This window comes from Fragaria vesca, linkage group LG7 (genome assembly GCF_000184155.1).
Source record: "Fragaria vesca subsp. vesca linkage group LG7, FraVesHawaii_1.0, whole genome shotgun sequence".
In the NCBI taxonomy this organism is placed as follows: Eukaryota; Viridiplantae; Streptophyta; class Magnoliopsida; order Rosales; family Rosaceae; genus Fragaria; species Fragaria vesca.
This window is the reverse complement of record NC_020497.1, coordinates 5,145,706-5,172,741: the sequence shown is the minus strand read 5'-3', so window position 1 is coordinate 5,172,741 and position 27,036 is coordinate 5,145,706. Positions and strand designations below refer to the sequence as shown.

General features: G+C 37.5%; 5 protein-coding genes and 1 non-coding gene across 6 annotated transcripts in view; 2 read left to right on the top strand and 4 right to left on the bottom strand.

The window, feature by feature from the left end:
- Positions 1-1,170, bottom strand: part of LOC101295866 (probable LRR receptor-like serine/threonine-protein kinase At4g08850-like) — a 2,701-nt gene extending 1,531 nt beyond the window's left edge. Inside the window, exon 1 of the mRNA XM_004308331.1 lies at positions 784-1,170. Within this exon, the coding sequence (XP_004308379.1) occupies positions 784-1,170 (387 nt within the window). The remainder of the gene's footprint in view (positions 1-783) is intronic.
- Positions 1,171-4,624: 3,454 nt separating this feature from the next.
- On the bottom strand, positions 4,625-5,113 carry LOC101295572 (probable LRR receptor-like serine/threonine-protein kinase At1g12460-like). The gene has a single exon (XM_004308330.1). It carries the CDS (start codon positions 5,111-5,113, stop codon positions 4,625-4,627), a length of 489 nt encoding a protein of 162 aa, XP_004308378.1.
- A 10,820-nt stretch (positions 5,114-15,933) lies between these two features.
- LOC101303550 lies at positions 15,934-17,915 on the bottom strand. Its single transcript, XM_004306746.1, has 3 exons — positions 17,677-17,915; positions 17,074-17,128; positions 15,934-16,475 (listed from the first exon to the last, which is right to left on the bottom strand). The coding sequence occupies exons 1-3, from the start codon at positions 17,854-17,856 to the stop codon at positions 16,177-16,179; spliced, it is 534 nt and encodes a 177-aa protein (XP_004306794.1). The 5' UTR covers positions 17,857-17,915; the 3' UTR covers positions 15,934-16,176.
- An 860-nt stretch (positions 17,916-18,775) lies between these two features.
- Positions 18,776-20,600, top strand: LOC101303265. Its single transcript, XM_004306745.1, has 2 exons — positions 18,776-18,957; positions 19,974-20,600. Exons 1-2 carry the CDS (start codon positions 18,844-18,846, stop codon positions 20,094-20,096), a joined length of 237 nt encoding a protein of 78 aa, XP_004306793.1. The 5' UTR covers positions 18,776-18,843; the 3' UTR covers positions 20,097-20,600.
- A 29-nt stretch (positions 20,601-20,629) lies between these two features.
- Positions 20,630-23,318, top strand: LOC101302975 (UPF0187 protein At3g61320, chloroplastic-like). Its single transcript, XM_004306744.1, has 4 exons — positions 20,630-21,461; positions 21,910-22,077; positions 22,314-22,520; positions 22,921-23,318. Exons 1-4 carry the CDS (start codon positions 20,769-20,771, stop codon positions 23,095-23,097), a joined length of 1,245 nt encoding a protein of 414 aa, XP_004306792.1. The 5' UTR covers positions 20,630-20,768; the 3' UTR covers positions 23,098-23,318.
- Positions 23,319-23,458: 140 nt separating this feature from the next.
- Positions 23,459-23,532, bottom strand: TRNAV-CAC. The gene has a single exon. It is a non-coding gene; the product is annotated as a tRNA-Val (tRNA).
- Between the last annotated feature and the right edge of the window lie 3,504 nt (positions 23,533-27,036).

The window sequence follows — 27,036 nt, the reverse complement described above, 5'->3', positions numbered from 1 at the left end:
GTATTTTACCCAAAATATAAATGTTCTAATTATTTTGATTTGTAAGATTTAGGATGCAGAAGAAAAGTAAAAAATGGAAGGCAAAAAAATCTTTGTTAAGAGAAAGCTTATCTAAAAAAAATCTAAATTACCTGTTTTCAAAACAAAAAAAACAAAAAAAATCACTGTTCATATGCTATGATATGAACAGTTGACCGAGCTTTAGTAATAAATAAATAAATTGGGGAGCTTGTTTATTGTTTCCAGCCAATCAGACGCCTTACTCAGATTGGTCCCACTCAAGTCTAGGTATTTCAAAGAAGAAAGATGTGGGAGCCAATTGAGGTTTTCTACAACATGAGTGTGGTAATTATATCCGAGATTGAGATATTGCAAGTGAGTAAGGTTTCCAAGTTGATGATATGCAACTGGAATTTTATCACCCAAGGAATTCAAAGAGAGATCTAGATATCTTACATTGGTCAGATTACCAATGAGCTCTAGAATATTGCTCCCGTTGAGATCATTGTAACCGAGATCTAGGTGTCTTAAATTAGACAGAGAACACATCGGCGTTGGAATTTCACCACTGAAGCCAATATTAGAGAGATCTAGATACCTTAAATTGGTCAGATTACCAATAAGCTTTGGAATTTTGCTCCCGATGTGGGGATTGGAATGGAGATCTAGGTGTCTTAAACTGGAAAGAGAACAAATGAGTGCTGGAATTTGGGTGGCATTGAAGGAATTGTGACTGAGGTCCAAATATTCCAAATACTGCAACTCAATGATTTTAGGACTAACCTGACCTCCGAAGTTTTTCAATATATCCTGACCTTGCTGATAAAATAACCCCAGAAAGTACATCTGTGGGTACATCTCCAGTCGATCAAGTCCATGTTGCAACAACTCAAACACTCCTCCAAGATGAAGTTGAATAACATGGCCAGTGTGGGGATCACAATGGACTCTTTCCCATCTGCAACAGTCTTCGCTTCCCCACGAAGAGAGCAGGTTGTATTCATCTACCAGGTCTCCTATGATAGCAAGGAGTGCGTCCCTCTCCCTGTCAATGCACCTCGCCGTCACGTTAGCATGGTGATGGACGAGGGATAAGGCGGAAGCGTTGATATGCAGAAGAAGCACAATTGATATTGTAAAGGCATGTATGAGCCACCTTCCCAACTCCATCTTAATTGATGTAATCAAGCCGATGAGGGAAGCAGAAGCACAATTGCACTGCAATCTACTATTTATAAGTTTGGCTGTGTGTTTATTTCTCAGAATTGAATACTCCCTTTGCATGCAAATCATTCCCTATTTATAATGATTTCACATATCTGAACTAAGCTGTGAAACAGAGACGTAAGCTCATACGTAGAACATGGAAAGAAGGGAGAGAGTATCTTCTATGTTGAGCATTAATTAACAGACAAGACTCGAGTGTTGACTTAGTATTTGCATGCATAAGAAGCTTAGTGGAAAGTTGTTATTGAAATTTGGAGGACCATTTACTGAAAAGTAAAAAATTAACACAGAGAAGTTTTGGTTTTGACCATTTACAATTTCCACAATGCAAATGTTGCCAAGCATGGACTTGACTTGGTCGTGATTAATATTGAATCTTCCATATTAATCGTTATCACTTTATTTTTAATGGGATAAGAATTTGGAAAGTGGAGAGATAGTTACTTTATCACTCTCAATGTTATAGGAATTACCCAGTTCTATCATGCACGTACGTACTCTTTTATTCATTTTTGCTTGTTCTTTTCCATCTAAGTACACTCTGCAAGCATACTAGCTTAGTTTCAGTGGATCCATCATTCATGTAAAACAATTCTATACTAAAGTTTCCTCACAAACAAGTTTTCATCTCCAGGATTGAACTACTGAACTCGAATTACTGTCAAATACAATTATGAACTCCGATCCGATCCTTTCGCAGTCACTTGGAAATTGCACAGCATCTGCTGCGTTTGTTACGATAATAACCAGTGCCTACATGAATTGATATATGAACGTACGAGAGACGCAGCAATAGCTAGAGAGCCACAACTTGATACATAACTAGATAGATTGGACCCAAGTATCCCTGTCTGGTAGTACTGTTAGAATGCAAAGAAGTTATAATTTCCACAAAGCAAATATGGCTGACTTGACTTGCTACTGATATTCAATCTTCCATATTAGCCCCAGTCAGTTTACTAGGATATATATATGGAGCTTGCGTTCGGAAATTGCTCACAGAGAACCTTGTGGTCTTCGGACAAGATTCTGAAAAAGTTGAGAGTTAAAAGACTGATCTCAAAATCACTGGCAAATAACAAAATTTTCCATTTTGTGAAGGTATTCAACAAGATGAAGTAATTAAACAAAAGATGAGTACCCAATGACTTGATTTGAGAAGCAGCAGCACTCGATAGAAATACTCTGTTTTTCTATATCACTGTTTTTCGCTCTCAACAGACAGATGTTATCAAGTAAAAGCTTCACCCTGATATTTGATATATGTTGTACGCTTGCTAGTTTGTATTTGAATTCCTTTATTTGATTTGAGCCCTTGTACAACAAATTAATGAATCCAATTTATAATTACTTTGAATAAAACTGGGAAAAAAAAGTTGCAGATATATACAACTGGAGGATAATATGTCGTTCAGAATGAGCTCCTTGGCTGGCCTCCGGCCAATGTGACAGAAAAATAAAGTTTCTCAAGTGAAATGCTAATCAAAATGCAGAATGATACGTAAAAAAAATGATTTGGAATTAACTTCAAAATTGTCGATATATACAACGACTATTTGTGTGCACCTGTTGCGTGCATGTATATGGCATGCATGCATGCACAGAGCTTTTGTATTCTAATTAACCAACTGCATTCATTACTATAAATCTTCAACAGTCCAGTGATCGATTACAACAGCTTTCGGCTTTCCGGCCATTATATATTGAACAAAGAACTGAAGAGATCATGCTAAAAAGAGGGTGTGACATTTTTTTCTTTGAAATCGGGCAAAGGTGCCCTCTAGGTTGGAGCGGTGGTTCTCCTTCTTAGTTCTTCATTAATCATAATAGGAAAGTACATAGAGGGAGACGTAAAGCCTATACCTCGGACTGAATTAACACTTGATTTATATACACCTTTGATTTATTGAGATGCAATAAGAAAATAAGAACCCAGCCAAAATGTACTACCACTTAACCAATTGCTAGAAAATAAGAATTTTTTTTAGAACTATGTGTATTAAATAAAATAAAAAGGGGTTATGAAAGAATTAAATCAAAATTAATACCAAAATACCAAGCATCTATGCTATAACTCATAGCCTATAAGGCCCATTGTATAGGAGTAAGAAATAAGAAAAAGGACATTGTACAAGAGTAAGAAGTAAGAAAAAGGGACAAAAAAAACAAAAAAAAAAAAAAAACCAATACAAGGCCCATTGTATTATTTGTATAGGAGTAACAAGTAAGAAAAAGTAAAAAAAAAAAAAAAAGAAATGCTGAGCCTGGGAGGCGAACCCAAGTGGCTGGGTTTGTAATTATGCTAAACCAAGCCTGCAAACACAGAGTAAGTTTTGCTTATAACACAAAGAGCTTGATCAATAATACTATGAAGTTGTAAGCTTTCTAGCTTAATTAACATACAAATATCGATCTCATTAACACAGAGAGTGAGAGAGGAACGTGCCTCCATATTCTTACTTTCTGTATTTAATTAGTGAAAAAGGGTTTCATGTATGGAACAAGAAGATGACAAACAAAATTGCATTCTTCGCCGGCATCTCAAATTCACAATCATCTGGAAATTGGCACAACTTGTTATTTTGTAAAGGAGATCGATATATAGTATTAACGTAAAGGAAACGCAGCAATAGATTCACAACTTGTAATAGAAAACAAGAAAAAATGGACACAAGTATATATCTCTGTCTGCGACCATTGCTCGAAAACAAAGAAGTTAAAATTTCCACAAGGCAAATGTGGCCAAGTATTGACTTGACTTGTAGAATATATTGTGAATTTTCCACAGAAGTTACTTACAGAAAAACCTTGTGATAAGAATTTGAAAACGATCGGAGTGTTGCAGTCCATTGTTAATTAATTGGTATTTTCTGTAGTTGTTTATATTGTTATATGCAGTAGAGATGTCTGAGATAGAACAAGCTAGAATTGTTATATGCAAGGAGCACAGTTCACTAGAGAAGTTCTCTAAAAGTTCTTGCAATAACAATACAACATGAATTTAATTGGTATAAGAAACAAAGAAAAAATTTCTGGTACTTAACCTCAAACCTCAATTATACAAGAGGAGAGGGTTTGATTCATTATTTATAACTTGGAGAATACAATAAGGAGACACTCTTGACTAAATTCCTCAAATGAACTATGATACAAATTAAGATAAAGCATCAGTAACACAACACGGACAAAAGAAAAAAAATTAAGAGAACTCTATCAACCAAGTACCCATAAAGGCAAAAACACTCACTCAAGTCTTTGGCTCTTGTCTCAAGAGTTGTTGATTCTGTATAAGATGAATTAGAGAAACACTGATCAGTAAGTAGCTAAGAACCAACAATCATATTATCATTTTAGATCGGCCAAATACTTGTAGAGAGAGAGAGAGATTACATACCGCTTAAGATTGTCCATTAAGCATATCTTTTAATTGCCGTCTCATCAAAGCTACCCTCACATAAAGCCAATCAATTATAGCATTTAAGAAGTTGTAGTATGCATATCTCCATGACCTCTTGAATATCAAACTCCCACAGACACCCCAGAACCCAACAAAAATTCCAAATCCTAAACATCTGTAAAACCCCTGAGTGATGAGCTCATCATTTCCATCTTCTTGATCACTCGAGCCATTTGGTTGATCGGTTCCCTTCGAATTACAAAGCTCAAGCAGAATTCCACAAAGCTGAGGATTTCCATCAAACGAAGAGGCATCATAGTTTTGGACCTGAGTTCCTATTGGAATTTTTCCAGACAAGTTGTCGTATGACAAATTCAAATACCCTAGGCCATAAATCATCAGCAGACTTGGTGGAATTGAGCCAGATATTTGGTTTCTTGATAAATCAAGGGACTGTAAAGACTGCAGGTTGCCAATCTCAGTGCTCATTTGACCTGTCATATGGTTTCCCACTAGGTTTAGGGAAGCCAACCCAAGAAGATGAGTGATTCTTATAGGAATCTCCCCTGTTAACTTGTTGCTCGAGAAATCAATACTCTTTACAAGTCCCAGCGTACTTTTGTATTTGGACAATATTTCTTTCCATATAATGGATATTTCGTCATCGTACCCAAGGATTAAAATCTCTGCGATATATCCGATATATCATCCGATATCTCCCTTTTTTGAAGGACCGATATATCTATAGGGGTCAATATCTTATCTTCCACCGTATCTACGATATTTCCCCGATATTTAGGAAATATCGTCAAATATCACCGATATTTAGGAAATATCTCCGACATTTATGATATTTTCGATATATCACCGACATATTAAAAAAATATCTGTAAAAAATTGAAATGTCATTCGGACGAGAAGTAATTCCCTCGAAGTGTATCCCAATGAAAAGTGGTGGTCTTGACTCTCGACTCTCGAGAAGAGCATGATTCCTTTCGAGATATATCTGGATGCAGATCGATCTATTACACAATTATCAAACTTGGAGATGAGTGGACAGTAGAGGAATATTTACACTTGAGAAAGATAATGAGTATAAGATAGAGAACACAGGTGTATTGGTGAGAGTGTGAGTCCGTGACATAAGATACATAACATAATTATATGTGGCAATCCACCTCCTGAAGTGGTTGAAATTGCAACTGCCAATGGAATCAACGTACAAGGGTATTATTTAAAGAAGTTGTTGGAAACCCAGAAGATAATTTAGACAGTGATGATGCATGGGGCGGCACAGCAACTCCGGATAGTTCAGATAATGATGAAGATGGTGGAAGCGGAAAAGGTGGTGGAAATACTGGCACCAGGTTTGTATATGGACAATCTTCTACAGTTGGTGGATTGAACAATTTTTCATCCAAAGAAAATTACGATTATGGCTATAGAAGTACTAGGTATGGAGCGCAAGAGGATACCATGTATGGGAGGAGGACTAGAGGTCCAAATGATGATCAAGATGTTGCTTCAGTTGCGCTAAGTTTTGATTTTATCAGTTTAGGTAGTGGGATTGGAACCTCAAATGAATCTCAAGAAGGCAACAATCAATATGGCTATAATGTTTATGGCTATAATCAATGCGCGGAAGTCAGTGATCAGTCATCCAGTTAGATTCATCCTTACTATCCACTTATAGGGGAAACAGTCGGCAGCTCCAAAGACATATATGATTATCATATTCAACACTACAATTTGTACTATATGAGTCATATGTCTTGGTCTGATTATTGTACTTTTGTGGATCAGCGTGTGTCTTATGACTCTTATCAACAACCTAGATTCTCATTCTAGATGTAGATGAAGTTGATATTTGTAATATTTATATATAAATCCAATAAATTAAATATTTCAGAAAAAAATTCTTCCCAAAATACCGATATTTTTTCCCAGGTTTCCCCGATATATCCGAAATCTCCCTTTTTCAAAAGATCGATATATCTACCGATACCGATATTTTAATCCTTGATCGTACCACAATCCAAGTGTAGAATCATCGGTCCCTTCCCGACTTGTATAGCCATGACTGATGGTTAGTTTTGGATTCCCTTTCTGAGCCAAAGTAGTCAAATTACTGAGACATTTGGGTATATTCCCAAAGATGGTGTTCATTGACAAATCCAAAACTTAAATGTTTGTTAGATGACATATATAATTGTTGCGGCATGCTACGATTGAAGTGATTAGATCGAAGAATAAGGATACCCAACTTAAAAGCTCCAACCCCTAACCATTCAAGTATAGGTCCGGATAATTCATTGTTTTCAACATCAAAAGCTCTTAAATTCGTGCAATTCTTCAAGGATGAAGGCAATTCTCCCACAAACATGTTGTTATCTAGCTTCAGTGTCTCAATAGAAGATAATGAGCTCATTGTAGATGGAATGTTTCCAACAAAAGTATTGTTACTTAAATCAAGAAAGACTAGATCTCCAAATTGCTTCCAACAATCCAGAAGTTCTCCAGATATATGTGTTAGAATTATTGTCTTATTGCTTTACTTCATAGTTAAGTATTATGGTCTTAGACTTTTGTATTATATAGTTCTTTGACCTTTACTTTAAGTGCTTAGTGGCTGAGAAACATCTAGCCATATGTGGTTTAGTTTGTTCCAGCAGCATCTCAAGTCTTAGGATATAAGCCTAAGCAGCTGATGTTCTCTGTGTGTTGAATAGAAATATCATAAGAGCTACATGGTCTGCTCTCTTTTCATCTAAATATCTTCTTAGCTTTCTCATCTACATCTTTTCTTTCTTATATGTTTGGAGAGTTATTGTTGGTACTGAGAATGTCTTATTCCAATATGGTATCAGAGTTGTATTAGATCAATACAGTTTTGGGCATTTGTGAATTAAGAAAAAAAAAACAGATCTATAGATTCAGATTTCAATGTTAAACGAATTTAATGAGAGAAGTCTTTCAGCTCTAGTCTTCCATGGTGAGCAGTATGACTATTCGAGGGTTAAGATGAGAACACTCTTCACCTCTCCTGGTCTTTGGAAATTCGTCGAAGTAGGATTCCAAGATGCTGATTTTGAGAGGACTCTCACAAAAGCAAAGAATATGCTAATGGAAAGCAACATCAAGAAGGATGTCAGGGCTCTCTATAAGTCTATATCATTCAGATGGCTATATCAGATGAGATCTTCCCAAGAGTTTCAAATGAGGTTAAAGCCAAGGGTGCTTGGGATGTTTTGGAGAAAGAGTACAGGGGATCTACAAAGGTTAGATCAGTTAAATTACAACATCTTAGAAGAGATTTTGAGTATGCTAGGATGAAAGATGATGAGTTATTGAATGATTATCTCACAAGGCTTACTGATGTGATTAATCAAATGAAGTCATATGGTGAAAATATTGTTGATAGTAGAATAGTAGAGAAACTGCTTCTTAGTTTGTCTCCGAAGTATGATACAATAGTTAGTGTCATTGAGCAAATTAAAGACTTAGAATCTCTAACTATCGAAGAACTTAAGGGGTCGATTAAGGCATTTGATCAGCGATTAGAAATTCATGCTGAGCACTCTGTTGAAACATCCTTTCAATCCTTGAATGTGAGTTCAAAAGGAAAGTGGAAAGCTGAATCAAGCACTCAACAAAGCAAGCCTAAAGTTGAGAAGAATTGGAAGAGTACAAATCAAAAGAACAAAGGCAAAAGTACCTTTGAGAAGAAGTTTGTTCCAGAAGTGTCTACACCACAAACTCATTTCCAGAAGTGCAAAATTTGTGACAAAATGCATAGGGGAATCTGTTGGCATAAGGGCAAGCCTAAATGTTCCAACTATAATAGATTTGGGCATGTTCAAAAGGACTGCAATTACAAAGCCAATTACACTGAAGAAGTACAAGGTGAAGCCAACCTTTTCTTTGCTTGTCATGCAGCAACTGTACATGAAGATGATCGAGTTTGGTATGTTGACAGTGGGTGTAGCAATCATATGATAGCAAACAAGTATCTACTTGTTGACATAGATGTTTCTGTGACTCCAAAAGTGAGGAAGGCAGATGGTAAGCTATCTCAATCTCTAGGTAGAGGTACACTTGTGGTGGAAACAAAGAAGGGCAGAAAGTACATCAAGGAAGTGATGCTTGTACCTGATTTGGCTGAGAATTTGTTGAGTGTTGGTCAACTTATAGAGCATGGCTACTATGTGGATTTGGAGATGATTGATGTGCTATTTATGAGAAAAGAGATAGAAGTGAACTTGTTGCTAAGGTGAGAATGGAAGGAAACAAAAGTTTTCCTCTCACTTTAAACCACTCAACATCTGTGTCGAAGGTTGATCTTTCGTTGAAGGTAGATGTTCTGAATAATTCTTGGTTGTGGCATAGAAGGATGGGACACTTGAATTTTCAAAGCTTGAAGCTTCTTCAAGAGAAGGATATGGTGCAAGGCTTACCAAATATACAAGAAGCTAGTTAAATCTGTGAAGGGTGTGCAGTTGGCAAGCAACATCGAGACTCATTTCCGAAGGAGAAAGCTTGGAGAGCCTCAAAGCCACTTGAGCTTATACATTCAAATGTTTGTGGACCAATGGCAATTGCTACACATGGAGGTAAAAGATATTTCTTGACTTTCATTGATGATTTTCTAGAATGATATGGTGTTACTTCTTAACACGAAAGTTAGATGTATTCACTGTGTTTAAGAAGTTTCAAATGATGGTAGAAAGACAAAGTGGCTTTCTTTCTGATAAAGACTCTACGAAGTGATAGGGGTGGTGAGTACAACTCAAAGGAGTTCGACAAGTTCTGCAGTGATATAGGACTTGAGAGAGAACTCACAGCAGCTTATACCCCGCAGCAAAATGGCGTAGCCGAGAAGAAGAACATGACTATTGTCGAAATGGCAAAGTCTATGTTACATGAGAAAAGATTACCTTATGAGTTTTGGGGAGAAGCAGTTCATACTGCTTCATATTTGCTGAATCGTTGTCCCACTAAGGCAGTGAAGGATTTGACACATTTTGAAGCTTGGAGTAGGAGAAAACCTTATGTCAATCATCTAAGGGTGTTTGGATCAGTTTGCTGCGTTCTTGTAGCAAAACAGCTGAGACACAAGCAAAACAGCTGAGACACAAGCTTGAAGAAAATAGTGAGAAATGTATCTTTGTGGGGTACAGTGATCAGACAAAAGGCTATAAGTTGTATAACTTGAAGAAAAAAAAGATAGTTATCTCAAGAGATGTAATATTCAATGAAAAAGCTTCATGGGACTGGAAAAGCAATTATGTCCAGATTTCAACTTTTCAAGTGGGTGAAGATGATGAAGGAGAAGAGTTTGAAGAAGAAGATTATTTTCAATCCCCTGTCCACTCTCCTCAACCAGCTAGTCCTCAATCTCCACAATCACAAGCTTCAACTCCAACCTCAACTCGATCCAAGAAGGATGAGAAGTCTATGTGATGTGTATGCTAGCTGTAACTTTTGTGTTGTTGAACCATAAACTTTTGAAGAAGCTATAAAGGATGTGGTATGGAAGAAAGCAATGGAGGAAGAGATCTCTGTGATTGAGAAAAACTCAACATGGGAGTTGGTGAACAGACCAAGTGACAAATCTGTCATTGGGGTGAAATGGGTCTACAAGACAAAGCTGAATGTAGACAGATCCATTCAAAGAAACAAGGCCAGACTTGTGGCGAAAGGGTATTCTTAACGACCTGGTGTTGATTTTCATGAGACTTATGCACCAGTTGCTCGTATGGATACAATCCGGGCTCTAATTGCATTGGCAGCTCAGAAAAATTGGTCTCTATATCAATTGGATGTCAAGTCCTCTTTCTTGAATGGAGTGTTGAATGAGGAAGTGTATGTTGAACAACCTCAAGGCTTTGTCACTGAGAATGAAGAGCAGAAAGTGTATAAATTTAAGAAAGCCTTGTATGGCTTGAAGCAAGCTCCTCGTGCATGGTATGGCGAGATTGATTCTCATTTCATCAAAGATGGGTTTCAAAGAAGCGAGAATGAGCTAACCTTGTACATCAAAACTAAAGGTACCACTGATATTCTTGTTGTCTCAATTTATGTTGATGACTTGGTGTTTACTGGAAGTAGTGAGGAGATGGTTTTGAATGTCAAAAATGAGATGATGAAAAAATATGAGATGAGTGACTTGGGTTTATTGCATTATTTTCTGGGAATCGGTATCTCTCAAACAGAAAATGGTATCTTTGTTTCTCAAAAGAAATATGCTAAATCCATTCTTGAGAAATTTGGAATAGGAGGGTGCAAATCTGTTGGTACTCCTCTTATTGTGAATGAAAAGCTTTCAATGGAAGATAGGAGCAAACCAGTTGATTCAAGTGTGTTAGAAGCTAATTGGTTGGAAGCCTTTTGTATTTGACTGCCACAAGACTTGACATCATGTATGCATCAAGTCTTTTGTCGAGGTTCATGCATTGTCCTACTCAAATGCACCTCGGGACTGCCAAGAGAGTGTTGAGATATATTCAAGGGTCAATTGATTTTGGAGTGATGTATCGAAGGAATATTGAGCCAAAATTATTTGGTTTTTGTGACAGTGATTGGAGTGGAAGTCTAGATGATTCGAAAAGCACATCAGGTTATGCTTTTACAATAGGTTCTGGAGTGTTTTCATGGGGTTCTAACAAGCAACACAGTGTTGCTCTATCTACAGCTGAAGCAGAATATGGTATCTGCAGCTGAAGCTACTTCTCAAGCAATTTGGTTGAGAAGAATTCTGGAAGATCGACTTTGGTGAATTGCAACCTGATGCAACTCCTCTTTTGTGTGACAACCAATCTGCAATAGCTATGACTAAGAATCATGTGTTTCACAACAGGACAAAGCATATTAAAAGGAAGTATCACTTCATCAGGTCTGTTGTTGAAGACAAGGAGATTGAAGTTGTTTACTGCAAAACTGAAGATCAGGTGGCTGACATCTTCACCAAAGCTTTGCCAAAACAAAAGGTTCACCTATCTCAGAGGACTACTAGGAGTACAGCAACAAGACATTAAGAAGGAGTGTTAGAATTATTGTCTTATTGCTTTACTTCATAGTTAAGTATTATGATCTTAGACTTTTGTAATATATAGTTCTTTGACCTTTACTTTAAGTGCTTAGTGGCTGAGAAACATCTAGCCATATGTGGTTTAGTTTATTCCAGCAGCATCTCAAGTCTTAGGATATGAGCCTAAGCAGTTGTTGTTCTCTGTGTGTTGAATAGAAATATCAGAAGAGCTACATGGTCTGCTCTCTTTTCATCTCAATATCTTCTTAGCTTTCTCATCTACATCTTTTTTTTCTTATATGTTTGGAGAGTTATTGTAGGTACTGAGAAGGTCTGATTCCAATAATATGGTTGCTTGAGAGATCAAGCTGGTTCAAGTAACTGAGTGTTGTTGCACACAAGAAGGAATCTAACTTTGAGAACTTATTATTGGAGAGGTTCAAAGATTGTGCTTTTGAAAGGAATGAAGGGATTGGACCTTCCAATTGGTTCCAACTCAAATTAATTGCAGGCTAATACACAAACTCGAACCCTGAATCTGTAACTGCTCCTTTAATTACATTGCAAGAAAGATCCAACCGTGTCATATTTTGGGACAAATCCCAAACCCAACTTGGAATGATATCAGAAATTCCGGCATCAGAAATAGCAAGCCATAAAAGATTTTTTTGAGTTCGAAGCCATTTTGGAAATAACGGCCCCGCCCCATCTTGCAAGAGTTCAACCCTAGTCCAATTGAAAAGGAGGAATCCATTCAGAATGGAAGTCTAAAACCAGGAAGTTTGAGGATAGATCCAAATTCTTTAACTTGGACAGTTTTGTGAAATGAATTTCTAAAACCACCCCTTCTAAATTATTGTGACTGACATCGATGCTCTCTAGCATGGAAACATTCCCAATATTTTTGGGGATAGTTCCGCTTAACTTGTTTCCATCGAGAACTAAATCTCGTAATGCATGAAATTAGACAAGATCAGGGAATGGCCCTTCAAGGTTATTCAGAGAGACAGACAGACTCTCTAATGAATTATGTGCACAGGATGACTCAAAAAAATTTGAAATGTTTCCGCTGAGATTATTGAATGAAATATCCAAGTATCGCAAAGTACATAACTTGGCAAAAGAAACGGGGACCCTTCAAGTTGGTTATCGAAAAGTTAGAGATGTGAAAGAGAGCTCATGTTTCCAAAAACATCAGGAAGTGAACCACTTAATATGTTGTTAGAGAGGTCAAGAGAAGAACAAGGGTGGCGTTGCAGTTACACAACTATTTGAATACTGAAGAAGTGAGATTGTTGTAACTAAGATCGACAAAAGCAAGAAATTGAGAAGTATTCTTGTCAGAAAGAGTACTAGAAACAGTTGGAGGAGGAAGTTGGCATCCCCTTAAAGTTATATTACGTAGATTAGGGAGCCGGTTTAGTGTATCCGGCCAATCAAAAACATTACTGAGATTCACAAAACTGAGGTCTAAGTATTTTAGAGACGAAAGATGAGGGAGCCAACTGAAGAATTCTATGGCATTAGTGAAGTCACTAGAGGAGAGATCGAGATATTGCAAATGAGTAAGGTTTCCAAGTTCACGATATGGAATTTCACCATCAAAACCAGAAGAAAAGAGATCGAGGTATCTTAAATTGAACAGAGAACCAATGAAACCTGGAATTGGGCTCGGACGTAAATAATTTGAACTGAGGTCTATATATTCCAACTGCTGCAACTCAATGAGTTTAGAACTAAGCTTACCTTCAAAAGGTATGTAATCTTCGAACTCACCTTGCGAAGACAGCACCCACCCTCCAAGATGAAGCTGAATAACATGTCCAGTCAGGTGGTCACATAAGACTCCTTCCCATTTGCAACAATCTTTAGCTGCAGTTCCCCACGAAGACAGTCTACTGGAGTTAACCACTAATAAGTCTTGTTTGATAGCAAGCAGCGCTTCCCGTTCCCTCTCTACGCACCTGGTCACATTAGCAGAAGCAACACAACTGATATGCAAGAGAAGCACCATAATTGAGATTGAATGAACATGTTTGAGGCACATCCCTCCCAGCTCCATCTTAGCCATCAATTAATTAAACTCGAAATTGATGATTAATAAGATACAAGTAGCTAGCACAAAAACATGCACTTTGAGCTGGCTGATATTGATATCAAAATAGGACAATCACTATTTATAAACATTAGAGAAGCACGTTAATTACAAAGAAAAGCATATCTTGCCATACGTTTTTGATATATATATATATATATATATATATATATATACCAGGCCCGGGATGTAGAGCGGACGTCCGCACTCCGACTTCAAGTGCGGACTTCGTCCGTTCTCTGCCGTCTCACGTCGGCGATGACTTCTCTCCTTCCCGGACGACAGCACAGGCTTCCAGGACGGCTTCTCTCCTTCCAGGACTGGCCGGCGACAAGTTTTCCGGCCAACCTTGATCAATCATGGTGTTTTCCGTCCAGAGTTTCAATCCGGCCGGAAAACTTGTCGCTGGCCAGTCCTGGAAGGAGAGAAACCGTCCTAGAAGTCTGTGTTGTCGTCCGGGAAGGAGAGAAGCCGTCGCCGGCGTGAGACGGCAGAGAACGGACGAAGTCCGCACTTTAAGCCAGAGTGCGGACGCCCGCTCTCTATCCTTTCTATATATATATATATATATATGTATATCTTATTTTGTTTATTTACATCAACTTGTTAACTGTTTTGAACCTGAAAAAATTGTAGTTTTTAAGCTGATTGAATTATCAATGAAGGTATTAGATAACTGCCAAGTTTATTGAGTTGACTGTTGATTGCGGACAATTTCGTATGAGGTGACATGAATTCTGATGATTTTATTTTCTTAAGATGATTGAATTATTAAGGAAGGTGTTAGATTAATGTCAAGTTTATTGAGTTGATCGACTATGTTGATGCTGACAATTCCGTATCAGGTGAAATGAATTCTGATGATTTTATTTTTTAAGATGATTGAATTATTAAGGAAGGTGTTAGATTAATGCCAACTTGTTCAGTTGTCTGTGTTGATGACTGACAAATCTGTATGAGGTCAAGTGAATTTTGATGGATTTTCAAATTTTGTCTTTGGTATTAAAAAGAAAAGATACGAGTATCAAATTGCTTTCTCATCTCACCAACTGTGAATGACTGCCTGTACCATGATGGATTTGGTTTTCATCTTTCATCTTTGGTATAAGAAAAGGACCATGAATCTGACATGATTATGTATACAATAATCACAAGGAGCCAGGCTTCCATAATAAATAGAGCTTTTACGGAATGGCATCCGTTACCAGATTGGTAGAGGAGACAAGGTTAGGGTCTTGGCAAGACCCATGGTTACCAATGCCTCGTACGTACAGTACACCACTGTTACGGAGGGGACTGAAGATTTGATGGTAAGTGATTATTTACTGGATGGCGAGGAACATGAATGGAATCAGCTGATGTTGAAAGAACTCTTTTCTAGGGAGGAAGCTGGGATGATTTTGAAGATTCCAATCAGTTTCAGGGATCCGGACGACCGGTTAGTATGACACTATGATCCTAAAGGTTTATTCTCGGTGAGAAGCTGCTATCATATTACTCGAGTAAGGAATGGCAACAACTGGACAAATGGTGCATCCTCATCTGAAGGGAATGTACTTGGAACCTACTGGAAAAAAAAATCTGGAGAGCTACTATCCCACCTATAGACAGAAACTGTGATCTGTTGCTGCTATTCAGTTCTACAGCAACTATATATGCAGTCTGATCACTTCCACATATTTCACATATCAATTTTGTTCAGTTATTCATCACTAAGTTCGTCATTTGACTCAACATGGTCACAATTGACCAATTCATGCAAGTGCCCACTATCAAAACATAAGAAACGAACGTTTTCAGTGGACAAGATAAAATGCCAAGATCTAAACAATGACATTGGATAAGGAAATTGATTAATGAAGTAGAGCCATAGAGGGAATGAAGAAAGAGCTCGTAGAAATCTTAAAGGCAGCTAACTTGGAGGTTGTTGGGGTGACCAAGAAAAATGTGATCACTGCACCACCAGAGTTGAATGAAAAGATAGAGAAGGTAAACAAGGAGATATATGAGAAAATTGACAGGGTGACAAAATATTGCCTATCCGTTGACATATATTACTTGTCCTCACTGTGCAAAGTGCAAACAAATAGCTTTGGTTTACTGTTTAGTGCATTTGAAATGGAATTGTTAGTTAACTATTTTCGTTAAGTGCCACCATTTTGCTCTTCCAACTAGGGACTGCCTGTTCAAGAACCCAAATGACATACTAAACAAATAGGAGTTTTACATCCTTCTCACTGAGTTATCCTCTTTTGATATATAAAATGGGTGTTAAGTTCTATCAACTACCTAATGAAATCATCAACTCACCCAATGCAATTGATCAAATCATCAACTCAACCACTTTATACTAATATTGAGGGTAGGCTTTCCATTTATGAAACATCATCTGATCACTATAGCAGCGAAAGCAATTTTTCACTTGTCGGATTATCCACTTGTCAGCTTTGCTGCTTGTGTTCGAAACGACTCCTTTGTCATACCATAATAGACTGGTTCCATGCTGGAAAAGGTGATGAAGTTCCAGCCAAAAGCTGATCCTCCAACAACATACGTCTCTTTATTTTGACCATCTTCAGCCTGCTGATTCTGACCAGATACACCTGAAGGAAGCTCATGTTTTGATGGGGCACCAGATGAAAGCTGTCCTTCTGGCTCATTGTTAAACCTTGGTGCAGAAAGTGCTTCTGGTGTCATCTGTTTGTATAGTTCCATCAGAAGCTTCACCTCTGCATATATGCCACATACAATCATTAGTGCATTTCATGAACCCATAAACATTTAAACCTTGACCATTATATAAAAGGCCACAACTTATGCAAGTAACTCCCTCATAATACCTTTGATACTAGGTTGTCTAAAAGGATCCAAACTGGAGCATATGGAGCTCAAGAATGTGCATATGTATCATTAGCTATGGTACGCCAACTTAAAGGCAGAAATTAGTAGAGCTTTCTTGTATGGCTTTAGGTATGCAGATAGTTTCTTTTTCTTGTACTCTACTTATTATCCAGATCTCCTCCATTCTGAAAAGTAAATGCTTTTATCAAACTTCCATTTTGTCCCTAGCAGAAATCTTAAGATGCCCACATAAACCATATAATGGTACGCTAATGGTATCTAAATTGGCGGGTAATGCTAAAACGACAAACTGACTTCAAGGATGAACTCTATATAATCGTTCATGAACAACTGAAAATCAAATTAGCACAACGATGAAACTTGTATATGGTGATGATACACCACTCCAATTCAGGTCGGTGTTATTGAACATAATATCACTGCATGAAGAAGGGAAAACAAGAAAAAGAATCTTGATGAGCTTACGTTCTTGAATTTTGTTGGCTGCCTTACACTTCTGAAAGTCAGGCGTCCGGAGAACCTTCAAGATAACCAAACGAAAATAACATTCGAAGTCATTCATTCATGACACAATATAGCAAATAAAATAAGCATTTCAAAACAGCAGGATGGGAAGATCAATTCAGTGTGATTTCATCCAAAAACTAGATACATGGCATATCCACTCGGGGACCTAATACACATCAAAGCATCTACGATCTCCTACTTCTACTGATGGCTTCTTATATTACTAACTATATTGCATTTTGCATCAAACTTCATCTTCAGCCTCAGAGAATCAACCACAATCGAAAAGTGCACACGAAATAATCACTATATTTAAGAGTCCATGCATTTTCATTTTCATCAGCATCGATTCACATCATCGCGTAAATGGTCATATTGGTTCTCATTTGACAGTGCATTTTAAACAAACTCAGATTGCGTGCAAAGATTTCCTTGGAAATTGAAATCAAGTAAAGCAGTCCTATTTCCATAAGATCAAAAACCCATAACACAAGTCATACGAAACTATAATAAATGGGGATAAAGAGGCAAACTTGGAGAAATGGGTGTGAATAATAGTACCTCAAGAACATTAGGACGAATGTCTCTGAGGAGTGCACGAATCTTGAAGGAGCTGGAGTTTTGGGCATCACTGTCAAGGAGTCTCTTCTTGGTCTTTGATTGAAGATGAGGGGGAGTTCTGACAGAGTTCGGAGGAGGATTTGGGATTTGGGTTTGTGGCGTTGCCTTTGGTTCTTCCATTTGATATCTGAGTAATTTGAACTGTGTCTTGCCTTTGTCACCAACACACTAAAAAGTGCAACAAAGTATTGGGCAAGAAGCTAAATATGGTAAGAATGAAGATTTCAATTTGGTCCTTGAACTTTTCCTCGTCTGGTACTTTGATCCTCAGTTTTAAAATGTCTCTGCCAAAGGAAAATTTGGCCCCAAATTGAGTCCTCTTCATTTCTTCAAGAGTCATGACTGTGTTGATTGGCCACTTTGAGTTTTGAATAGTACTTGGAAGCTATTGGAGTTGTGAGATTGGGTGAAAAACCGGGTCAATGGAGTAAAATTCCTCTAAACTAGTGATATATATGGTATACTAATATATAGATGTATTGTACTTGATATTTTGATATAGAGTAGGCGAACTTTATAACGATGAAAAGTCAAACAAAGAAAATATACAAGGATAAAACTAACATGCTCAATACCATTACGATACATGTCATTGTATTTAATGTTGAAGTGTTGAGATTATCTAAAAATCACTTTTAGTCTCGACCTTTGATAATGAGTGTCTATAAAGTTTTTGATCGTTATGTGACCATGTGAACATTATAGTACAACAAAAACTCTGAAACAGTTTCATATCAAAAGAAAATAATATAATTAGATTTTAGAATAGTGATATCGAAATCGAAAATATTGCTAAGCTCTTATGCTTAACTCATATAAAGTGGCATCAAAATGTGACATCCACAAGCATATGAACTTGATTGCCAACAAAATAAAAAGGAAGCATATGAACCAAAGGTCATATGGTAGCAAGGAAATGTAGGAGAGAGTGAAAATATAAATGGAAAATGTGTGATATACCAATTCTAAAAGGACCAGAAACAAATCATAAAACCCAACTCCTTCCAAAACCTTCTACAACACTCTTTGCAGAACTGAACAGCCCTCTCTTTCACACAGTACCCAATTCTGAATCGAAGAGAGAAGCCAAAAGGAGAAAAATTCAGGATGAACCCACAAATGGATAAGCTGGTGAGGAGGACAACCATAGTGGCTACTGTCACTGCTTCTTATTTTCTCTTGACTGCTGATTATGGCTCCGAGCCCAATGTTCTCGACCCTGTATGTTCTCTCATCCCTCTAATTTCTTCTTTTAAGATTACTACTGGGTCTTGTTGTTAAATATGGCAGAAAGAAAATGAGAAATTGGGTATGCTTTTTCTGGTTACAAGTTCAGGTCTTTCATGGTTGGGTATGAAATTGGAGTAATTGGGTATTGTTTTGTGATCATTGGAGTAATTGGGTAGTGTTTTGTGTTTGGGATCAATGTTTTTTTGTTCTTGATGTTACTGACTCGTGTGTTGGTGAGTGAAATAGAGCAGTGATATCTGCTTGACTGCTTGTATGGTCACTATTTTGAAACAAAAGTGTTTAGATGCAGGTCTTATGTAAGTAAAGTTGAACATTTTGTTTTTTTGTTTTTGTTATGGTGTTTGATTAGCCAGATGTTATTGTACATGACCAGATTTTACCCAACAATTACTTTTATTTATCACCTTAAGTGTTCATGAGGATGTCACTGTAGATAAAAGCTTCTACAAGTATTTAGGAGTGCTCTGGACTGTTATGCCTGGTCTTCTGGAATAGCAGTAGGGTCATTTTCACTGAATATAGAATTTCAGTTTCCGTCAATTGAGATTGGCTTATATTACGAAATTCAAAGAATTCTGTAAAGCTAAATTGGGGAATTGGTAAATTCATAGAGCTTGAAATAGGTGCAGTTTATAGAAAACAAGGGCGCACCTTTTAGTCGGAATGATAGGAAATCATGCAAATGATTTGCTTAAAGAAAGACCGAGATTGTGGAGGGGATGATGGATGCTAAGTTAGAAAGAACAAAAATATGTACTGCTTTGATAATGTGTGTGCTACACTGCTACTGCTAACCATAAGCTCTCTGGGTGCAAAAGATGTTTCAATTTTTGATAGATTTTTAATTGGCTTAGATATCATTGAAGGCATTTGTAGAGAGAAATTTATACTCAGCTATGCAAAAGTGCCTAGCCTGCTAGACTGTCATTACCAATAGTTTTGTAGTAATGGTTCTGAGGACTGATGACACAAAATTGTGCTGGCAGATTAAGAAGGCAATACAGTCTGCAGAAAGCTCTGTTAAAGACTTTGTCTTTGGATCAAAGACTCAACCTCCAGAGAGCGAAGTGAAGAAGCTGAGCTCTAACAGTGCTAAGGAACATCCTTAGTTAAATAGGCAGTTAACCCTGTATAGGAACATCATGGTTTAGAGACTTTTCACTGTTCTTTTCATTGTGTAGTGATGTTGGACCTTGTGTACCTTTCGCAGAAAGATATTTTCATGTTTGGTTTCTGTACAATCTTCTCCTTACTGCCTAAATAAAATCCAACGCTGTCCATATGATGATGTTCATTACATTAGACGTGTTATCTGAACAATTCGAAAAAGGTTTTCAGAGTCCATTGGATGTGAAAACAGTAATTGCAAGAAACAATCTGAAATTCTCATCTCACACTTAATTAGCTGAGTTAGCTTGTTCAGGATTTGGTCCTCTACGCAGCTACATCTGCTTGTTTTGGCGGGTACTCTGATTCTATGACTCAAACTAGGAGTCACCCGTGGCGGGACCCCCCCCCTATCAGGGAAACTTAAATCAACCGTTCCTATGAGCCTGGGGTTCCCGCTGCTCCACTAGTTCTCTAGCATCCAACTAAAATATGAACATGTGTAACAACCTCCTTCACAAATAACTGTCATATAACAAATTTATCTCCTCCCTCCTTCACAAATTTATTTCCCTCTCAACTAACACTCCCCAACTCTGAAATCCTAACATGCCCTTTGCTTCTTTTTCTTCTTCTTCTTCTTCTCTCCAAAGTCCAAACCTTAACTCCCACAAATGCTGACGCAACCCACAAACTGCATCAAACCCACCTCCAACATCCTCTTCTCTTTCAACTCTATCCCCAAGTCTTTCTTCAAGCTACATCCACCCTTAAACCCCAGAACCCTCTCATTGAAACACCACTGCTCACAGTATCCAAACCCAACTCCATCCTCATCTTCTTCTTCTTCTCCATTCCAACCCCTAAGCTCAATCTTAAGGATCATACCGGACTGGGCCGACGAAATCAAAGAGCGTGGCTTTAGACAGGACAGAACACTCTATGACCATGAGAAATGGGTTCACCACAGAAGCTCCTACCGCCACCTCCGCCACTTTCTCACCAGCCTTTCCTCCAGGGTGATTTTGTCTTTAATTCCTCCGGTGATTGCTTTCACCTTGGTGGCAGTGGTGATTGCAAGCTACAATACAGCAGTAGCATTGGAGTGGCTGCCGGAGGTTTTCCCCATGTTGAGATCCTCAACTTTGCCGTACCAGCTCACTGCGCCGGCTTTGGCGCTGCTGTTGGTGTTCAGGACAGAGGCTTCCTATTCGAGGTTTGAAGAAGGGAGGAAGGCTTGGACTAAAGTGATTGCAGGGACTAATGATTTTGCGAGGCAGATCATATCTGGAGTTGAGAATTCGGGTGATGCAGAGCTAAAGAAGGCACTTTTGCAGTATGTTGTGGCCTTCCCGGTTGCACTTAAGGTGTGTGAATCTAGAGTTTTTAATGTTGTCTATTTGAACCCTTTTGATATTTGCTTATACTACACTGCTTGTTTTAGAGAAAGAGATGCAAGGTTATCGAAATTGATCATTGAATAATTAGGAAGCATTAGTTATAAGGAAGAAGAGAAGTGTTGAGGAAAGTAATTTTCTGTTTATATGTTTAAGGTTTAGATGTTGAGGAAGATTAATACAGCAAGGTACATCATAGATATTTGCATTGGGACCTGATGCACCAACATGAGGTGTTGGTTCTTCCAATTCATTTCTAGTGTACTTGTGCAATGTTTTAGACTTGTGAAAGCCATTGCATCATTGGTAGAACTTACCTTTGCTTCTTTACATTTCCTACAAAAATATAATTTATGTTTCAATTCTGTCTTCAGAACTGTTGTTTGATCATTTTTAATGCATTAACTTTTAATTGCAGTGTCATGTCATTTATGGCTCAAATATGGGACGAGACCTCCAAAATTTGCTTGAAGTAGATGATCTGCTTGTCGTTTTAAGCTCAAAGCATGGACCTGGCTGCATTATTGAATTCATCTCCCAGAACATCCGAATGCTAAAGTTGGAGGAATCAAGGAGAAATATGTTGGTAATCACTTCTTCAATTAACAAAACACTCAAGTTACCATTTTACCTTGAAAATTTGTTCTCATTTGTCCTGGGGCTCTAGTTCTCATATACCTTGACAAACTCAGAGTAACTAGTTGCCACTGAGTATTATTTTTCTTCCCAGAAATCTTCAGCTTTTAGAAATTGAGACAACAACTAAAGCTTTATGGATAGAGAAACTCAATCAGTATCTCACGTTTTCTTACCATTACACAGGAATCAAATATGTCTTGTTTCCATGAAGGAATTAGTGTATGTGAAAATCTCATCGGTACTCCCATTCCTCTTTCTTACACACGCTTGACTTCAAGGTTTCTAGTCCTCTGGCATCTCACTCTCCCTATCATACTTTGGGATGACTGCCACTGGATTGTGGTTCCTGCTACCTTTATTAGTGCTGCTTCATTGTTCTGCATTGAGGAAGTACGTTCTCTCCTCTGCCTTTTTGTAATGTTTTCTTCTTCTTTCCTTTTTTTTTTCTTTTTTGTTATCGAGGAACAGTTAAACTAAGAGGATCTTCTATGCTTGATGCCAAGTGTTAATGTTTGGACTGTTTTACTGAAGCTGACTTGAAATTAGAAAATGATGTTGTGGAATAATGCTTACTAGAAACTTGAAAGTTCCTGTAGGTGAGAAGCCTAAAACAGACTTTTTGTGCCCTCTTCATTATTTAATATACTGTACTAGACAAATCAAATGAAGAACATTGGTTGTATTTTTCGGTCTTAAATATTGATCATAAACTTATGCATGTTTCAGCCTTAATCTTTTAATTTCAATGCTATTCATTCCTGGACTCTAATATGGAATTGTATGCCTTTAGGTCGGTGTTCTCATTGAGGAGCCATTTCCAATGCTCGCCCTTGACGACCTTTGCAGATCTGTTCAAGAGAATGTACAGGAGGCTCTTTCAAGAGAAAAACTAATTCAAGCACGGCTTACTGCAAAAGGAAGGATCCAAAAGCAGCAGCACTGCCCAAATGGTCAGCCGAAGTCCTAGTTAGATGATAAACTTCACCAGAATGATCTTCCCCACAACATTATACAGCCGCCTGTACCTCCACGAGTTTCCAGAATGACAAGTTTACTGCAGTTTCTGTCATCTAGAGGAGGCATTACAAATGAGCCGCAGGATATACGTTTGTAAATATATAATTAGACTATAACCAAGCAATACCTTAGTCTTGCCTTGTACCTTTCATAAATGTACCTGTTCATTGCTCACTTTGTATTTTTGTTTCCAAGTAGGATTACTGATCATACGTTATGAGTCTACTAATTCTACCACAACATAGGAAGAATCAAGAATCAACTTCCATGAGAGAATAGTATAAACAAAATAAAAAAGGGAATATAAAAGATGTCTGAGCCCGGGTTCGAACCGGGGACCTTTAGTGTGTGAGACTAACGTGATAACCAACTACACCACCCAGACAATTTGCTAATCGTCCTGTCTGTTTTATAAATAAAGCAGTCTTATATTTCTAGGATGTAGGGTTGGTAACTGGTAACTTCGTGCTTCGAAATGTAACTGTAAAATTGTAAATTTTTATCAAGTAGTTTTACAGATCGTAACACATACCAATACAAATAAGAAACAAGAAGAAAACTTAGTATAATTTTCAATTTTGTCATGATCTCATTCAAGAGATGACACACCTGCTACTACACGTCGACCTCAATCTCCTCTTGGCTTGAATATACTCTTGAATAAGCTCCAACTGCATAATGATCTCTTCGAATGTAGGTCGCACATCTGGATTCGGGTGCCAGCATTCTCTTATAAGCCTACATTGCAGAACCAAAGCAGGAATATCACTCCACAATCTTGCAAAATTAGCAAATGCACGTTTATATGTCTGTAGTTCTACATGCAACATTTGTACTCGATCGATCTGTTGTGACAATTCTTGGGACAAAATAAACTTACTGGGATATTGTATTATGCTTTGAAATTTGCTGCACGCTATTTTATTTCAAACCAAATTCAAAAGACATTGGTTTATCACCTATAGAAACCATAATCCACAACCATTTGGGTTGCCTATGATAAAAGCCTTCGACATGTTCTTGTAGTTTATGGTCTGTAAGTTCTATACTTGTGCTGTTGTGCATGTTAAACAATTTATATGGTAGCTAGTACAAGAATACTCACTGTCTAATTGGTTCTGGTATCAAATCAGGGTTTAGGGGTGGTCTTGAAATTTCATATGCTCTCTTGTCTGCTATTTTTTCAGGATCCTCTGCAAGATTTACTGGTCCTCCCATAAACATCTATAAGCAAAAGCCATGACTATGAGTTAGCTAGGTTTAATGTTTACACTGGAAAAGAATAGATTATAAATTGAAAGAGCCTAGGCTAAAGCAAATGCACCTCATGTACTATTATAGAAAATGAGAAGACATCGATGCTCTTCCCATATGGTTCTCGACGATAAACCTCAGGTGCCATATACCGATCTAGCAAACATGATGACATCAATATCAGAGCAGTTAAGCACTAAATCATTAAAGCAATTCTGGATTTTGAGTCAAAAGGCATATATAGATCTTACATGAGCCTGTCCCTCCAGTCATTTTATAACCAGATACATCATTGTGTTGGGCAATTTTGCTCAAGCCAAAATCTGTGACCTTGAGGCGTCCAGCTTCATCTTGTAACACATTTCTACACAACAAATAAGAAGAAGTGAGCTTTCTACTGATTACATTTGTAGACTATCATTATGCAGTAATGGAAAAAAGACTATCATTATGCAATTATAAAGTTTTTCTTTACTTCATACCTTGGTGTCAAATCTCTATGGATTATAGGGCGCGGTTTATGCTGATGGAGATAATTTATCCCTCTGTAAGATTTTAGAAGATAGCAGTCAACAGAAAGTTGATGCAAAAAAGGATACAAACGAGGATCTGACATGAATACAACAACTTAGGTCATGAGCAAGTTTTCGACTTTGTATAGTAAGGATTGACAGCATTGTTATACGTACGAATGTATAAATACTCATTTTATTTTGAGTGTGTGATATCATACATGCTTCATAAAAACTAATAGATACCTGGCAATATCTAAAGCATAACGAATGACGGTTTGCAAATCAAGTCTTCCCTTCCTTTGCAATATATCATGCAAACTTCCCTAAGAAATTCAAATTGAGGGAAGAAACTTAGCATAACTTACAACAACAGCAACAACAACAACAACGAAAATGATGCTGAAGAGAACTTACATTGCAAAGAAACTCTGTAAGGAAGATCAGCCGATCAGGATGTTTCATGACCCCAAGAAATTGCACTATGTTAGGATGACGCAACCGTTGCCACACAGCAAGTTCCTTCAGAAAGAGATCCCTAAAATTAGCAAGTTAGTTGAACTTCCTTATATCCAGCAAATAAAGATATTAGCATTAGAACTTCTCATAGTTTCAATCAACTTGGAAAGATAGCAAATAGAAGACTAAAATCTAGACCCAAGTAAAACTACATCAGATTTACAGCTAATTTCCATCAAACTTGTACAAGTTATATCATTGTTATTGTTTATTGTTGTAGTTGCACTTAGTGTAATTCAGTTGGCAAGTAACAGGATAAGTGCAAACTAGTAAACAGATGAAGATAGGAAACACACCTCATAATGGGTTCAGAAGCGATGGAGGGACGAATTGTCTTAGCAGCAACTTCTGTACCACGCCACTTTACTAAATAAATTTCATGATATGCTCCCTGCATTGCTATGCAAGTTTACATATGAAGCACTTCGAATGCGATATAGAAGCAAAAAGAACGATGCAAATGCAAATTCAGAACAATTATTTCCCAGCAAGAGACTGCAACTACAAAGTATATTACCTCTCCGATTAGTGTTGCCTCGTCCATGTTCACTTCTTTGCAAGAAATATCATAGCATGGAAGCTGAGAGTCAAGCCCTACCTAATTGTAATTCATCCAACATATGAATCAAGAAAGTAATCTATTAATTTTTCATACAGGTGTAAGTGAAGTAATGAAGTAAGAAAAACATTCTAAAGTGAAATACCGGATCTATTCCACCTCTAGCCTCTAATATCTTGCAAATCCCCTCATGACCAAAGCTACGAGCATCCGACAATGGCTGCAAGATCAGTCATTTATCAACAAATGACTCAAAACATCTTCATTTAGCTAGATATCATTCTCAACTAAATGTACTACTTGTTATTAATCATGTACCAAGCCTAGTAACTCATACGAGTTAACATGGATGAACTTACAGTGCGGCCCCAGCGATCTGTGTAGTTAACATTAGCACCTTTATGAAGAAGTAGAATAACAATTTCGGTGCAGCCTTCACACGATGCCAAATGAAGAGCTGTTCTCTTATCATAGTTCTCCAGATTCAGCTCCATGCCTTTCTCCAACTCTTGCAACACCCCTGCTTTGTCACCCTTACTCGAGCAATATAGCAGCCTGCTTGGAACTTCTGGGGTAATCTTTTTAGGCTTCTGCATGATTCACACCAAGTTAAAGTCTTCAACTTTTCGCTTCTAAGATTGTTCAGCAAAATTAATCATTTTGTTCTTAACTACTCACATTGTAACTTCCAATGATAAATAAGAAACACTCAAAATTGTCCAAAAAAGGTTCAATGTTCAATCCGCCTCTATTTTTTCCAAGAAAATCAATGAAACATAGCGTGACATACAAAGCTCAGGGCATTCCTTCTCTGATTTAAACAAATTAACAAGTAATTAGAGCTGTGAGAATAGATTAGATTAATTATGATACCTATGATGACAAGGATAATGGAGGTTTGCATTCTGCTATGGTATCAAAAGAGAAAGACAAGGAAAGCAATAAGAGAAAGTTAGAGAAAAAGAATATGAAAATGGGAAGAGTGTGAGAATCTGTGTATGCTGAAGGGAATGATGAGACTAGATTAAGGATAAGTGACGCGTTC